Source organism: Myotis myotis, unplaced genomic scaffold (assembly GCF_014108235.1).
Source record: "Myotis myotis isolate mMyoMyo1 unplaced genomic scaffold, mMyoMyo1.p scaffold_m19_p_2, whole genome shotgun sequence".
Lineage (NCBI taxonomy): Eukaryota > Metazoa > Chordata > Mammalia > Chiroptera > Vespertilionidae > Myotis > Myotis myotis.
This window is the reverse complement of record NW_023416324.1, coordinates 18,644,681-18,661,586: the sequence shown is the minus strand read 5'-3', so window position 1 is coordinate 18,661,586 and position 16,906 is coordinate 18,644,681. Positions and strand designations below refer to the sequence as shown.

General features: G+C 51.6%; 1 protein-coding gene across 1 annotated transcript; it reads left to right on the top strand.

Annotated features, from left to right (window-relative positions):
* Window positions 1–9,560: 9,560 nt before the first annotated feature.
* FABP3 (fatty acid binding protein 3) lies at window positions 9,561–16,604 on the top strand. Its single transcript, XM_036347289.1, has 4 exons — window positions 9,561–9,720; window positions 12,656–12,828; window positions 14,860–14,961; window positions 16,322–16,604. The coding sequence occupies exons 1-4, from the start codon at window positions 9,648–9,650 to the stop codon at window positions 16,373–16,375; spliced, it is 402 nt and encodes a 133-aa protein (XP_036203182.1). The 5' UTR covers window positions 9,561–9,647; the 3' UTR covers window positions 16,376–16,604.
* The last annotated feature ends 302 nt before the right edge of the window (window positions 16,605–16,906 follow it).

The following is a 16,906-nucleotide window of genomic DNA, read 5'->3' as shown; positions in this document are numbered from 1 at the left end:
GTGGAATAAACCCTACATGAATGGGGTGACAGGTGTCGCAGCCAGATCACCCTCACATTCCGAGAGCTGCCACTGAGATTCAGGCTGTACCTATGTGCCCAGAAAGGCAGTTCTCGCCTGGGACTGAGGTAAGATAGTAAGAAACTAGAAAAATTCCTTGACAAGTGGAATGGGGAAACTGAGATAGATAGCCAACAGCCGAACAAACTAACTGAACCATTTACAGTCAGATACGGAAGTCATGAGGGCGGAAGGCCCCGGGTGCCCAGCGAGAGGCCAACCTGGCGCCAGACCTCGCCCCCAGGGTGGCCTTTCCTCCCCTGGCTTATCACTGATCTTGTGGTTGGGCCCTTCCCTGACCTTTCCTCCCTAGAGATAGCATCTACGTCTCATTTGTACTTCAGCTCCAGGCCCAGAAAGCAGCAAAACTAGACAGGCAAAGCCAAGACCGGCTGCAATAACCAATGACCTCCTGCCCTGGCTGAACAGTGGAGACCATGACCCTTAGAAGTCTCTTAAACTCCCAGATTTAAAAAAAAAAAAAAACCCTCAAATGAAGAATCCAGCTACGGCTCTCCCGCTCTCTGGAACACTGAGAGGAAGGGACTGCATCCTTTCCCTTCCCCCTCTGCTCTTTCCCTCTCCCCTCACCCTCCCCCACATGCGTGTATGTGTGTATCCTAAACTCCCAAGAGATTTGCAACCAGGGGGAGCAACGGGCAGTGGCAGCTCATCCCGGGTTAACCTCCAGAACCTGTCCCCAAGGCCCCTTCTCCTCTGACTCTCCAGTGAGCTGACAGCAGCCCTGCCTAACTTCTCTCCTGTTGCTTCCTCTGTTGTAAACCCTCCCTTGTTTCACTGTCCCAGTTTTAATAAACGGACTCTCAAAATCACCCAGACTCATGTTGTGAAATATTTCTTCCACGAAGTCCAGAACCCACCCGCTCCGGCCCAGCCTGTGGGGCCGGTCCCCTTTTGGGTAACAGGACTGCTTGGGGCCCCACTACACAACGGAAACAGCCCAGTCTTGTGGCCCGTGGGGAGGGAGTGAAAAAGAGGGCACGAGACAGGATACTTTGGTGGGAGGAAAGCTGAGAATAGCAGCAGAATTCTCAAACAGAGAGAACACTGCTTTCTTTACTCCAGAGAAACTGTCTACTCCACAGGCCCGTGCCAGGCCCTGTACTAGGCTCTGTGGACACAGCACAGGGCCACGTGGACCCGGTCCTGGTACAATAGGAAAGAGACTCTGAAACAAAAGGACCCAAGAAAGGATTAGTGCGATGATAAGGGCGGTGGGGCTTCCCGGAGGAAGGGACAGTTAAGGGGAAAGCTAAAAGGTGACTAGGAGTTAACTAGAGTAGAGGCCAGGGAGGAAGACTATTCTAGGCAAACAGCAAGTGAGAAACATGGCGCCCCTTCAAGGTACAAAAAGGGTGGAGCGACTGCAGTGTGGAGCTTAGAGAGGTGGGCAGGGGTCAGAGCCAGAGGGCCATGGGGCAAGGGATGGCGAGGTTGTGCTGAGGGCCATGAGCAGCCAGAGAGGGAGGCTGAGGAGAGAAACAATTAATCTTTGTACATCAGTCAGTCCCAGGCTTATGCTACCTTATCTTCCCAGAGTCCTTGGGAGGCCGCTGGGTTTTTTGCAGATAAAGAAATGGAGACCCAGAGAGATGGTAACTTGCCCAAAGACACAGTTGGTGTGTAAGCAACAGAGGCATGTTAACGTAAAAAAACCATTGAAACCTGTAAAGAATTTTTGTGAGTTTATTTGAGCCAAACTGTCAACATATGCCGGGAAGCAGAACCTCAACGAATTGAGATAGTGCTCTGGAGAATGGCAGGGTTACATCCATATTTATACATTGCAATCAAAGGAGGAACATAGGTGGGTTACATGAAATTCATTGGTGATAGATTAAGGAGGTGGGATTAAGCGAGGGGGAGGGACCTCTGGGATTGGATAAAAAGTAAAATGATGGGCACATACGTAGGTGGGTGCAGGAACAATTAACATGATGATGAAGGAATTTGTGATATCTGTCCTGGCGCCCAGCACACCTGGTTGTGCCCCAGGGGCTCCAGATATAGGGAAGTCACAAGTTACCCAGACATTTCAAGGGTATGTTATCATAGATGCAAAAAAAGACAGATAGGCTCAGTTAAGGTAAAGGTTGACCTTGTCAGTGAAGATACCGGCCTAGGACATAACTGCCCACCATAACTGCTTTTAGTTAAAGTTTAATTTCAGACCATCCTTTGTGGTTGCTTTAGGTCTCCGAGTCTGCAAAACTGCCATGCAGGCCTCTCCTGAGCTTGTCAGGTCAGCATGTGGCCCCTTTCGTCCACAGGCAGGATTGGAACCCAAGTGAGCCTCACTCTAGAGGCCCTGAGCTAGAGAGGTGGCTGGATTCCCTCATTCATTTATTCATTCATTACATTCAATCATTCATTCAACATTCATTCATGCCTGGTACTCTTCTTGGAGCAGGACTTCAGTAATAAACTAGACCAGTGGTCGGCAAACTCATTAGTCAACAGAGCCAAATAACAACAGTACAACGATTGAAATTTCTTTTGAGAGCCAAATTTTTTAAACTTAAACTATATAGGTAGGTACATTGTTATTAACTTCATTAGGGTACTCCTAAGCTGGCCTTTGCTAAAAATGTCCTCAATCTGATTGAGGTACATTCGCTGAGGTCGACCCCTTCCAACTCTCCCGTCCACACTGGTCTTGTATACTTGTTTCGTCTGTCTCTTTTCTGAAAACCAACTTCTGCGCATGGGCCACGAAGTTTCAATCGCACTGTACCTGCACGCCCGCACGTGGTATTTTGTGGAAGACCCACACGCAAGGGGCCAAAGAGCCGCATGTGGCTTGTGAGCCACGGTTTGCTGACCACTGAACTAGATCATTGAAACAGATCAGGCTGTTGTAATGTACCCCGCGAATCACAGAAGGATGCCTCAAGAAGTCGAATTAAAGAGTCACATTTATTGCAATCCGGGTCTATGAGGGGCCATTCCCCAAATCTCATAGTGAAGTATGGTAGCAACCATCTCAGGTAGAAACTGTAGTTTAACTCTAACCCTGCTGTTTGGCTTCTGTACCTATTTGCTTTGTTTAACAATCGAAAAGTTATTTTGATTTTCTGAATTGTATAAATCATCCCATTCGATTAAATGCCTTATTGATTGTAATGTGAATATCCCGTGGGTTGTGGTCATACTGGTCTTAGAAAGCACATTTTCCTTTACCTGGGAAGGACAGCACAGTTATCCCAAGGTCAGAGGGCTCCAGTTAACGTGTCCTTGTTGACTCAGTGTTCTAGAGACCCAAAACTGTAATTTAGATAACATGCCTAAGTTTAACCCAGGTCCCTCATTCCAGACCGGAGGGCTCTAGATAATGTGTTTCTGTCAATTCAATGACCCCCCAGACCCAAAACTATAATTAACATGCTGCTTCTGCTTCTGTAAACTGCTTTTTTTGCAAACCAGGTTCCTCATTCCAAACCTTGAGATGTAATCAATACCTTTGTGATTTTTTGCCTATATAACCCTGGAGCTGCGACCATCTTGTTACTATGAGATTTGGGGAATGGCCCCTCATAGTCCCGGATTGCAATAAATGTGACTCTTTAATTCGACTTCTTGAGGCATCCTTCTGTGATTCGAGGGGTACAGTACAACAATAGTAATACGATGGTCGAAAAACCAGGTTTATATAGGCCAAAATCACAAAGGTATTGATTACATCCCAGGGTTTGGAATGAGGAACCTGGTTTGCAAAAAGCAGTTTACAGAAGCAGAATTAAGCACATTAATTACAGTTTTGGGTCACTGAGTTGATAGAAACACATTATCTGGGACCGCTGGGTTGACAAGAACACATTATCTAGAGCCCTCAGATCTTGAGACCACTGAGTTGCCAGGAATTCATCGAGGCAATTTAGAGTAATTGTGCTGTCCTGGTCTTGGGACCACTGAGTCAACCAGAACGCATTATCTGTGGCCACTAAGACAATTTAGGGTAATTGTGCTGTCCTGTTTCCCAGGTACAGAAGAATGTGCTTTCTAAAACCAGTAAGATATCAATGGGCTAGTCATTCAATCAAATGGGATGAGTTATACAATTCAGAAAATCAAAATAACTTTTCTATTGTTAAGCCAAACAACAGGATTAGAGTTAAACTACAGTTTCTACCTGAGATGGTTGCTACCACACTTCAAGGCAAGGACAAAGAATATGGGCTTTATTCTGTAAGCAACAGGTAGGACAGCTGGTTTCCAAAGGCAGAGGTGACAGCCCCTCCACTCTGAGCTGCACCCCCTCTTGGGGGGTGGGGGGAGCGGGAGAGCCATTGTTTTTCTTTCAGGGAGCGTTCTGCCTCAGGCAACAGCTTCTGGGAAGCAAATTGGTGTTGAGTACACCTCTACCTTTGCCATCTTTTGTTCTCTCAGACCCACAGTGTCCAGAACTCCTGAGGAACAAGGAAGTGGATTCCTAGTGGCAGAAGGAACACTCCATTCCACCCACAGTGACTGCAGTCCCTTTGCATTGTGAGCTCAGGGAGGAGTGGACAGAAAAGCAGTTCTCTGAAAAGGAACCTCACAGGCGGTCGCTGGGCAGGTCATGTGGGTAATCACGTCCCAAGCCTATATCTTTTTTTTTTTTTTTAATATATTTTATTGATTTTTTACAGAGAGGAAGGGAGAGAGATAGAGAGTTAGAAACATCGATGAGAGAGAAACATCGATCAGCTGCCTCCTGCACACCTCCTACTGGGGATGTGCCCGCAACCCAGGTACATGCGCTTGACCGGAATCGAACCTGGGCCCTTTCAGTCCACAGGCCGACGCTCTATCCACTGAGCCAAACCGGTTTCGGCCCAAGCCTATATCTTTAGTAAAAGGCTTATCTTTACCTTAAGCGGGCCCTGCACATTGCTGCAATGCATCTAATGCCTCTTTGAAATGCCCCCTTTTGGGCCCTCATTCTAATGTAGCGGTCGCCAACCAGTGGTCCGTGGACCACTGGTGGTCCGTGAGGTCCGAAAGGTTGGGGACTGCTGTTCTAACGCATGACCACGCTCTCAGGCCCCTACTTCTAGAATCTAGAGCATGACAACTCTCAAGAAAGCACATAATCTTAACCATTTTGTAATCCCAGCCCCACCTGGCTTTCTCCTACCTTCATGTAATCTTCCTTATGCCCCCTCCTTAATTTCAAAGGCACAAAAGAAACTGCAAACTTGGTCTTGGAAGCGCTTATCCCAGTCTGTTGAAATCTTGCTTCCAGGCACATCTTCTATTTAGCTCAAATAAATTTTAGACAAATTCTCTACAGGTTTGGATGTTTAGAAAAAGAAGGGGGGACTTGCTTGGGTCTCCAGCTATAGTGCTTCTGACGACACCACGCACCAAGGGAGGATTTGGAGGGTGTGGAGAAACCTGAGACTCCGTGGCAGGCAGAAACACAGAGCCCCGCCACCCTTAGCAGTCAAAAAAGAAAAATTCCCAGTTTTAGGTACGTGGGGTGGGTGAGGTGGGGGCGGTCAGCATTCACAGACTCAGGCCCTAAAGGGGCAAAGGGAGTCTCCATGTCCCTGGGTCAGTGGAGCCTCCAGCTCAGCTTCTTTGGCATCTACTTCTGGCATCTCTCCCTGTGCCAACAGTAAATCCCCCAGTGGAGGGAACAGCTGAAGATGCTGAGTAGGCCTCCCTCTCCCTCCTCCCTGTGGCCCCATGGATCACCCGGTGCAGCCGGCCCATCTCATTGGCTCTCTCCTGGTTACTCATCTCCTTCTCTATCTTCCCAGCCTGTGGTTGCCATGGAAACAGAGAACAGTGATATCACTATAGGGCAAGGGCTGGGGAGATGATGCGCTTGGCAGGGATTGGTCCTGCCGCTTGCCAGATGTTATATCCACACTGGACCTCCCAAGGGCAAGAAAGAGGGGCAGGAAAGGGACAGGGCTCCTATTTCCTCCCCTTGCCCCTCTCTCCAAAATTGTAGTGAGCTTAGCAGGGCAAGGGGGATGCAGGTAATCGGAGGGATGAGGGGGAAACTGTACATACTTAGAAAGAAATATGAGAACCAGGCAGACAGGAGATAGGGTGCGGACTAGGAGTCAACTTTGGTGACTCAGGTCTGAGCCTGATGGGAGTTGGGGGCAGGGCAGCAAGACTAGTGGGTCTCAGGTGTGTCTCAGAGCACCATGCTATTCAACACAGGCAGGGTCCAAAAGGATTTTCTGGCAGTATCTCCCTCAACCCGTCCTAAATATCTCTATCACTCCTTCCTCACAACTGCAGCAGTTTCTAGTCCTGTCTCAGAAGAAAGAAAACTGAGGATTAGAGAAGCAAAGCTATCTGCCTTGGATGGCCCAGCAGGTAAGGGGCAGTGCTGTGATCAGGTCTTAGGACTCCTGTACTATCCATGGATATAATACTACTATTACTACTACTACTACTACTAATAATAATAATAACAACAACAACAGCAGCAGCAGCAGCAGGAGTGAACATAATTTATTAAGTCTACCAGGCTCAGTATTTTAAATGCATTCTCTCATTTGATCCCCAAACACCTCTATGGGGTAAATACTGTCATTACCTCCATTTTCAAGATCCAATGGAGACTTAGAGTGGCTTAAGTGAACAGCCACATAGCTGGAACCCAGTGCAATCAGAACTGGAACTCATATCTATCTGCTGCCCCAGATCTCCAGCACTGCATTAAAAAGGCCTTGTAGGGAGACAGCTCTGGTCCCTGAGTCTCCAGCCACTCAGTCCTTGAGAGAGGAAGCCCTGTGTCTAAAGGCTGTGACCTTGACTTAGAAATCCTCCCACTCCCCTCCTCCCCGGGCACCTGCTCCAGCAGTGAGGTCACCAGGGCTCCATGCCCAGCCCTGAGGCCTGTCCCTGCAGCTTTGGCAGAAATAGGCCCCTCAGCCTTCTGGCAAGTGGATCTATCCAAAGGAACCGAGACCTTGGGGGAGAGAGGGCTCTTCCTCCCTGGCCTCCTTCCCAGACAGCCAGGGAAACAGAGGTAGGGGCAGATGTTCTCCACTGCCACATGGAGAAACAGAGGCCCAGCAAGGGGCATCGGCCACACTGTAAATGTGTGGCAGAGCTGCCAGGAGCCCAGGGCTACTGGGCCTACAGTCCTGCATGTCCCCCTGGGGGGTCCTCTGCTGGCTGTTCAGTTGGGCACCAATGTGTAACCGGACAACCAAGGAGTCCGGGCTGTCACTGCTTGAGCCAATTCAGCAGAGACAGGGTTGAATCATATATGAGCGTTTATTCCAATACTGCTGGCACTATGGGAGAGCAGCAGGCCATCCACAAACATCTGCTCTGCCTCTCCTCATAAGCCAGCTGCTTATATTGGGTAAAAGGACAAAGATTACGTGGGAAAGTAGGAATCACAGGTATGGGAACAAACATAGGTACGGGATAATCATTACAGGTTACAAGTCATGTGGGCTGGAGGCGGGCGGGGCGGGGCGGGGCGGGGGTGCAGAGGGAGGGCGCTAGGGACCAGATTAAAGGCAATAGGGGCTGGGGTTGTAAAGAGTGGGTGCCTCTAGACTAGATTGTTGCAGCCAGGAGGCTGTAAATCTTTCCATAATGATAGGCAGTTCTCGGGACAGGAGGATGGACTGCATTCCGATGTTAGCTCCCATGTCCCAGGGTGTATAGCTCTCAGCAGGGTGAGAATATGCTTTCTCTAATCAGGAAAGAACAATCACAGTTACAGAGCATGATTACTATTTCTTATCATTGTAGCTGGTCCCCAGTTTCCTATTTCTGCCCCTAACAAAGGCAGGGCCTCCTATCAGGAATGTGCTTATACCTCACCTCCTCTGGGAAGTCTCCCCTGAGCCACTAGATCAGGCCAGGCCTCCCCTGAAAGCCACCACGGTAGTTTTGCATCTGCCCACCCAAAGGTGAGTTATGTGAGTGTGTCTTATTCATGGTTGTCTTTTCAGAGCCTAGCCCAGGGCCTGGCACATGGTAGGTGCTTTAATAACTGAAATGAATGGCTCCTCTAAGCTTTGGTTTGCTCACCTGTAAAACAGAGATAATAACACCTACATCATGGTCTGCTTTAAAAGGCCAATGAGACAATGTACTTAATGCCCTCAGCATGCAGCAAACATCAATACAACGCGGATCTTATTATTTTTTAAAGTATATTTTTATTGATTTCAGAGAAAAAGGGAGAAGGAGAGAGAGATAGAAACATCAATGATGAGAGAGAATCATTGATCGGCTGCCTCCTGCACACCCCCCACTGGGGATCGAGCCCGAAACCCAGGCATGTGCCCTTGGCCGGAATCGAACCTGGGACCCTTCAGTCCGAAGGCTGACGCTCTATCCACTGAGCCAAGCCGGCCAGGGCTTTAAAGTATATTTTTATTGATTTCAGAGAAAAAGGGAAATAGAAACATCAATGATGAATCATTGATGGGCTGCCTCCTGCACGCTCCCTACTGGGGATTGAGCCACAATCCAGGCATGTGCCCTGACCGGGAACAAACCGTGACCTCTTTGTTCATAGGTCGATGCTCAACCACTGAGCTACGCCAGCCGGGCAGGTTCTTATTATTATGAACGGTGCTTTAGGAACTGTAAACTGTCAACCACGCAGCAGCCTCCTTAAAGGAGGTGGGGAAAGATTAGATAAAGGGCAGCAGGTGAGGGGCAGAATTCCTGGAGGACGGCGAGGGGGGGAAGCACAGCAGCAAATGCCCAGAGCTGTGCGCAGAGGTCAGAGAGACCTGGGGCTCTGGCTGGTGGATGGGGAGCTGGAGTGCTGGGCGGAAAGGCGCGCGCACAGCAGACATTCCGCAGGGAGGGGCGAGCACGTGCGGGGCGGGCATGGCGTTAGGGGCACGCTGTCCCGGAGCAGTCGGAGGGCACAGGGCTGGCCTAGCCGTGACGGTGCCCTGGTTCCTCTCCCGCCACCAGGCAGTGGGGGGTCGGAGGGGCGGATTCAGGAGCCAGCTAGAGCCGGCTGGCACTAGGGCCCTAATCCACCCTTCCTTTCCTGCGACCTTGTCAGGTCCCCGCAGTCTCCTCACCTGTAGAAAGCGCGGACCAAGATGCCTGCGCCGAGAAGAGTCAGCCAGAGCTTCCCCGACGTGGGCATCAGCCCAAGGGCGCCGGTCCTTTCTCCTCTAATCTCTCATCTCCGCCCGGACTCCGCGCTAGGGAGGGATGGGGATGGATGAAGTCTGGGCGTGCGCCCCAGCTCGCGGGCACCGCGCCCCCCACTGCTTCCTTCTCAGATTCCAAAGAAGATGTAGCGGCGGGGGAAGGAAGGAAGCCGGTGCTGTCAGCGCGCAGCTCCGGCGGGACTCGGCGGCCAGGCGCCCGCGTTGACGCAGGCTGGCCTGGCACCGCCGGCTGCCCACTTCGCCCCGGCGCGCTGGGGGATGGGCGGCCAGCCCCTGGAGGGGAGCGCCAGCCCGGGCTTCCTATTTCGGGAGCTGGATGGGGGTGGGGGCGGGCCACGCCTCATCACGTGACACGGGGGTTATTTAAAGCGGCGGCGCGGGCTGCGAGCCGGGGTCCCCGAGTCCTTCCACGCCTGCTTTGTCGTTTCTTCGCTCACAGCCTAGCCCAGCCTCACCATGGCGGACGCCTTCGCAGGCACCTGGAAGCTGGTGGACAGCAAGAATTTCGATGACTACATGAAGTCCATCGGTGAGCCGGGCTCTGGGTGCTGGGCTGGGGAGGGTCTGGCCGCGTGCCCAGCTGGCGCAGCGCTCCCGCCCTCGCTGGTACCCTGCAAGCCTGCTGCATCCCTCCTGGTCAGGGTTGGGGGGTAAGGGGACCCGGAAAAGGTGGCAACCTGGGCTAGGGCCTGTGTGGAGGGGGCTCTCGTGGTCTGAACCTGGCGGATTCCCACGTGGGGAGGCTCAAGGAAGCAGATATGGCGGTGATGTGGGGGTTGAGGGGTGCTTTTCGGAAGAGGGGTATATGTTCTGGAGGGTTTGACTAAAAAGGTGGGAGGCTAGCTAGGGGAGGGAAAGAACAGGACGGGCGGTTTAGGAATTGGAAACGGTGAACACAGGAAGGGAATGGTGCCGGCAGGGAGTGTACTATGGCCTACAGAAGCAGGGGATTCCCGGGAGGAGGGAGATGGAAGAGTGGGTAACCCCAGCAATGGGATATGGGAGGTGAGCTAGGAACCCAGTTAGCAGCAACCCCTGCTTCTCCATGTTGAGCTAGGAGGAAGCCCTTTCTCACCAGCCAGGCTCTGACCTTGCCTGCAGGGGTGTGTAACCAGGCTAATTTAATCCGGGGTCTGAGCCTAGTACTGAGATGGGGCAAGAGGCCCCCGCATCAGTGACAACCCACGGCCTAGCCACTCAGTGGGGAGGGGTCCAGGGGAGAAAGCCATTGGACTTCCAGGGTGCAGCAAGGCCAAGACCTGCTAACCATGGGGGAGGAGGGGTGATGAGGGGAGTGGTCTTTGCTCTAGGCAAGTGTGGTGCTGGGGTGCAGAAGGGTAAAAATTCAAAGAATCTTATAGGTGAGGTCCTTGGAGATTCTCATACCTTGCTTAGTTCAACAGATAGGGAAACTGAGACCCAGAGAAAGTAGAAACTTGTCATAAAAATTCCACAGCAGAACAGAAAACCTAGATTTATAGATCTGCAACCCGGGTCAGTTCCCATACGGGCCCTGTGGGCGCGGGAGTGGCTGGAAATGCTTATCTAATGATTGACTTCAGCCCTTCCTGAAATCCCCAGCTATGAGGTTATCCTAGATCTATCTCCAGGCTGGGACAGGGAAAACAGGAAAGTTGATCATGGTCAAGCTACGTTCCATGCCTTCCTCCCAGGGAAGGCGGGCTGGATTTCAGCAGATACCCAAAGGGGAAAAGATCCACTCCAGGCACCTCTCACCTCTGTTCCTAACCTTTTTCTGAAATAGGGACCACAATTGGCTCTTGAGGCCTACCTATGTCAGGCACTATGCCCACTGACTCCTGAGCTGTTGGGGAAGTTGGAATGCCCAGGGTTTGTTCCTCCTCCCAAGCCTCCCACAGCAGATTCCAACTGAAGACCTGGTCCCTGAAAGGGGTGGCAACATCCTTCCCACCATTGCTCCCTTATTTTGCCCCAGCTTGTGCTCGGGGACTGAGAGCCCTCCCCGTCGGCTTTTGTTGTTACACTGGTAGAAAGGCTGAGACCCATGGGGGAGAAAAGCCCCTCCTCAGCTCTCAGTAAATAGCTTCAGCTTCATTTATAATAGAGCCCACCTCTTCCCAAGTCCCCTGAATTGTCAGCCCAGTTTCATTCTCAGTTCCTCCTGGTTTAGTTCTTCCTTCCCTCTCCAGAGGATTCCTTCCTCAAACACTCCGCTCCTCTCGGTAGGTCTTAGGCAAACAGAACTCCCTTCCTGTGCAGTGATAAGGCCCAGCTCTCCTGACTCTGACAGCAGGGGGTGAGGCCAAAGTCCCTCACCGACCAGACTGGGTGGGCCAGCTGCAGGTAGCTACAGAGGTAGCCTGTGCCCATTGTCTTAGACCAAGGGTTCTCAGGGGGCAAAGGTAGTACCAGTGATCACAGACACACATCGCAGGAGGCAGAATGGCCCAGGAATAGCAAACAGTTTTGTAGCCTAGATCAAATCTGGGTCAAGTCAAATAAATAATAAAACCCACCATTCAGGGCTGTTATGAGCATTTATAGTACAATAACCCAGGGAGGGCATGGGATAAGTTCCTAGCTGCCAACAAGCTCTATGTAGCCAGGCACGTTTGGGGACTCTAAAGGACAGATCACAGGATCACACCTTAGACTTTGCCTATGGGCTCTTTGTTCCGCACTCTCTTGCAGGACACTTTGGGCTTTGCCCAGACCCAGGGAAGCTATGCTTAGGTCAGGAGGGGGTCTCCATCGGGCCTTAGACCAGGAGCCAGGAGACCTGGATCCAAGTCCTGACTGCACTACCATTTAGGCCTCTCCTAAATCTGTACGAGACAGACAAACCCTTCGCCTACTTCCTCGGTCTGGGATAAGAGACTTTGAAAATGTCTCGTTGCCATATACGGGGGACAAAGGCACCGGTGCGTCTCAAGGTAGAAACTCCCAAAGGTAGAACACTCTTATCCCAAGGCCTTGGAAGGAAAAGTCCACATTTCTTCCCTAGCCTGTGGCTTGCAAGCTGCTCAGGTGCCCAGCAGGGAGCCCCGGGCTCCAGCCCGAGAGGCACTATAGCTGAGCGGGTACGTGAGCTCTGCAGTCACAGTTCAGATGTGTGACCCTGGGTTTCTCTGTGCTTGCATCTGTGAATTGGAGATAATAAACCAACCCTTCAGGAAGACTGCAGGATTGAATGAGAACACATATGCAGTTCTTACCACACAGAAAGCACTTAATAACTTATTCTAATCTCAGCTCTGCCACCAACTTGCTGCATAATGCCTTAAGTTCTGATCTGTCTAATGAGATCAACAGTGTCTCTTCACCACATAAGACTGAATAATTTTTTTAAAAGACCATACAGAGTCTCGGAAGGTCCTCATGCTCTCCCCTCTTTCCCACGTCCAGCCTGAGCTGTTCATTGAGTTCCTTGTACCCCGCCTCTCTCCTCCGGCTCATACTCATAACCTTCCCTCTGCTCTCAGGTGTGGGTTTTGCTACCAGGCAGGTGGCCAGTATGACCAAGCCTACCACAATCATCGAAATAAATGGGGACACGATCACCCTAAAAACACAAAGCACCTTCAAGAACACAGAGATCAGCTTCAAGCTGGGGGTGGAGTTTGACGAGACAACGGCAGATGACAGGAAGGTCAAGGTGAGTCAAGGAGGGGGCATGGGGAGTGCACAACGCTGAGAACCTGAAGGGGAATGAGCTGGTAGTCTTGGAGACTATTATTGCAGTGGGGGATTGAAATAAACAGCCTTAAAGCCTCTACAGTGCCAGAATGTTCCAGTGCTAAGTGCATTAGTCCTGTTCTCGTTTTCCTCCGTTTTTGGGAAGCATCCACCAGCTGCCTCTCGGAGTGGGCAGCAGAGCCAGTTCTGACCTCAGTGTCTACTCCCGCTCCAGCTGGGTGACCTTGTGAATGACATGCCGTCACTCCGGGTTCCTTTCCTCTTCCAAGATGGGGGGGGGGGGGGGGGGGAGTGGTGTGGCCATGGCTGTTACCTCAAGTGCTTTAGGAATGATGCCCAGAAGTCAGGGCCCTCCACTGAGTTAACAGGTCATCCTGGCCTCCAGCAGCAAGGGAGGAAGCTGGGGACAAGGAGAGAGACCTACTCAGATGCTTCCTCTTCCCCAACTCCCACCTCCAGGGCTTGGCCAGTGACCCTGAAGAAGTATTTCCCATGCTGCCATGCCAGTCCACAGGCAGGACAAGCTATGATCCGGACAGGGCATTGTCCTGGATGTGTTTGTAGTGTCTTCTGACCAGGCCTTAGTCCACATCCTCAGGGCTGTCACCCTACAGTGGCTCTTTCTTTTCTTCTTATATATTTTTATTGATTTCAGAGAGGAAGGGAGAGGGAGCGATAGAAACATCAACGAGAATCATTGATTGGCTGCCTCCTGCACGCCCCCTATTGGGGGTCAAGCCCACAACTGAGGCATGTGCCCTTGACTGGAATTGAACCCGGGACCTTTCAGTCTGCAGGCTGACTGCTCTATCCACTGAGCCAAACCAGCTAGGGCTGCAGTGGCTCTTTCTTGGCAGCTTGCCTCAGGCCTCCCCTGGGCTAGGCATGGGAGAGAGGACTAAGGGCCTTTGGCCTCTACAGACTCACATTCAGCCCTCAGCCGTTTCCCTTCCTCATCGCTGCCCCGGGAAGGATCTGGTCTCTTCCCTGTGGAGGAAGATGGAGCTCAGCCCAGAATTGCAGGGGATGCTGACAGCAGAAGTGGGATGGTGCCCAAAGATGCAGCCCGTCTGGGAAGTGGCTGCCCCTACCACATGCCTGTACTTCCTTGAACTAGCCCACCTCGAGGGGCAAGAACCCCAACTAAAGACAACAGTAGTTCCCTGGGATGCCCGGCTAAAAATAATTTGCTGAGTGGGCAAAAACTAAGGGAACTGGGAATGAGCATGTATCACCAGCACCCCCCATCCCCCAACATATGTACACAACCTTCTCAGATTCTTCTGCTGAACTCTGCTCAGCCAGGGTCCCTTAGCCTGGCCGAGACCTCCCCAAATTCCTAGAGGAGAGAATGGGAGAGCTGCCAAGTGAGAACCAGCTGATGCAGGCTGGTAGTACCCAGAAGACTAAGTGGGCATTTGGCCAGGGCTGTGGGACACTACAAGGGCACCTAGTCCCAGGCCCTGGCAGTTGCTGCCCACTTGTCAGCTGAAAGGGTCACATGATGTGGACCAAGAAGAGGGGTGGGAATAAAGAGCAGGGGCCTAATTTTCTAATACCCCTCAACCCCAAGGGTCTTTTAGACGTTATATGTGATCACTAGGCTGGAGTCTGAGGACTCTCCTTGCCAGTCTCTCCCAGGGATATGGGTTGGCACATGCCCCTGTCTTAGGGACACTGGGGCTGTGGCATCACCTAGAATACAGGATAAATGCCCATCAGAACACTGATGGCGCTTTTCAGAGCCAGGCTGTCTGGCTCCGCCACACTGCCTGCCTCTCTACTTGTCCAGCCAGGCAGTACTGGAGCAGAGGCTGGAGGCAAGCTGGATATCCTGCAGGGCTGACTGGAGGTGGGCTGCCTGAGCTCTGGGCGTAGCACCATCATTAGTTGGGCCAGAGGTTAAGTCCTCTGGCCCAGGGACCAGACCCCATGCTGTCCCTCAATCCTGACTCAGATTACAGCTCAGGCCTCTACCCTGTTTCCACAGTCCACCGTGACGCTGGATGGAGGCAAACTTGTCCACGTGCAGAAATGGGATGGGCAAGAAACAAAACTTGTGCGGGAGCTCGTGGATGGCAAACTCATCCTGGTAAGATGGACAACTCTGGAGCCTTTCCCAGTTGGTTACTACTGCTGCCCCTTCAGCCAAGCATGTCATAAAAAGTCAAGGTCTCCCCCTGGCAGCACTGGAAGCTGGGACGATGGAGGGTGAACATGCTGGGGTGACAGTGGGTGGGAATTTTCTGTGTAGTGCTTTGGACTCACATCTCAGGCCTAGGTTCAAATCTCAACTTATAGGCTGTTATGGCTTTGGACAAGTCATCTTCAAGTCCAACTGCCACAATAGCAACACCAACCCTGGAGGGCTGCTGGGAAGTCTGAATAAGACCGTGGACGCAGAGCACAAAGCATCACTGACATGGGAGGGAGACAGCTGATGCTCCACAGCCTTAGTTTCCTGTGTTGCTGCCTTGCCTCGCCCCAGAGATAGAAAGCAGGGCCAGATGTGACCCCAAGTCCCTAGGAAAGGCTCCCACCTTCCATCACAGCGTTCCCTCTCCTCCCTAGGACTGTGCCGCCACATGTACAGCCAGCCTTTGGGCAGTAACAGGCTGGTGACCTGTGGGGCACTGACGGCACACCTCATTCCAGCCCCACCTCCTCTCGGTGCTTTTCATGCCTGGCCTACTGCAAGTACTTGAATATGAACTTGGCAGGAAGTGACAGGCTGGCAGATCTGTCTGTTCAGGAACAAATCTGGGGGTCTCACTTGGAGAATGTAGACTTGAATGAACACCCTCAGACCTGGGGACAGAGACAGCAGCCAGCCTTGGTCTCTATGTCCTAATTCCATGGGGCCTCAGATTTCACTCTGCACTTCATGGCAGATCTTCGTGGGTCAGTGCATTCCTGCACTCACACAGAGCAGGGCTCTTGCAGAGTTAAGAATGAGGTGCCTACCTCTGGCAGAGATGTAATATGCAGGACCAAATACTCCCTGGGCAATCAGCTATGGTGAGACCATGGGATTGGCTTTATGCCAGGCTGGATGGTGGTGGCTTAGGACTCTGGCCCTGGGATTACCCAAGTTAGAGAAGGAAAGGAGGTTGGTGGCCTAGCACAGCCCTTCCCTAAGAGTCTCTGAATATTTGCATTCACCTATTGTGTAGACACAACATGCTAGGCGCCATCATAGGCATTAAGGATGAAGGGAGAAGAATGGTGCAAGGGAAAGAGAAACACTCTAGATCTTGACCAACTTCCTCTCAAAACTCATTTTCCCAAATCTCTAAAAGAGAGATCATATGTGTAACTTAGAGACCTGGTGTAAGTATTAGAAAAAATATGTATGTCAAGTGCTGGGCATATAGTAGGCAGTCAATAAATGGAGTGCTTCTAAGGTTTGTTCCCTCATCCCTGCCACAATCGGACTCTCTCTTTCCTTCCAGACGCTCACCCACGGCAATGTAGTGTGTACGCGCACTTACGAGAAGGAGGCATGACCAGCCCACTGCTTCACTGACTGTTCCGCTGCCAGCTGGCTACCCCTGGACTCAGCACCAGATTGCCTCGTCTTTTCCTCTGGCGTTTTGTATAAATCCACCTTGGGGGGGAAGTTCTTCTGGGGTCAGGTGCACCATCCTGGATACAGTTCCAATTCCCATTGTGTTTGTGTCTTAACTGCATCCAAAGAGTGCTCTGAGGTCAATAAAGCAGAGCCAAGGCCACCCAGTTGCCTTCTTGCCTTTGGTGACATGACTCCATGAGTCTGTTCCCCCGTGTCTGAAAGTGGGCAGAAACGCCTGCCTGAAGGTCACTCAGGAAGAAGCACTGGATGACACTGAAATGGACAGTCTCTGGGACGGTGGTAGCTGACCGCCTTACACATACAATAATAGAACAGCTGTACCTATACCTTGCCTTTACTTCCTCCCCATGGCCAAATGAGCTAGTCCAACCCGGACTCATCAGTGGCAGGGCTTCCCCAAGCTTGGCTACTGGACTATCTATCACCTTGGGCCACTTGCACTGAA

What these genes read in the sequence shown, in the direction of transcription:
- FABP3 (XM_036347289.1), top strand. Translation starts at nt 9,648, where the DNA reads ATGGCGGACGCCTTCGCAGGCACCTGGAAGCTGGTGGACAGCAAGAAT. An exon ending in TGACTACATGAAGTCCATCG is followed by an intron (nt 9,721 to 12,655) that starts GTGAGCCGGGCT and finishes CTCTGCTCTCAG; the next exon opens with GTGTGGGTTTTGCTACCAGG. An exon ending in TGGATGGCAAACTCATCCTG is followed by an intron (nt 14,962 to 16,321) that starts GTAAGATGGACA and finishes CTTTCCTTCCAG; the next exon opens with ACGCTCACCCACGGCAATGT.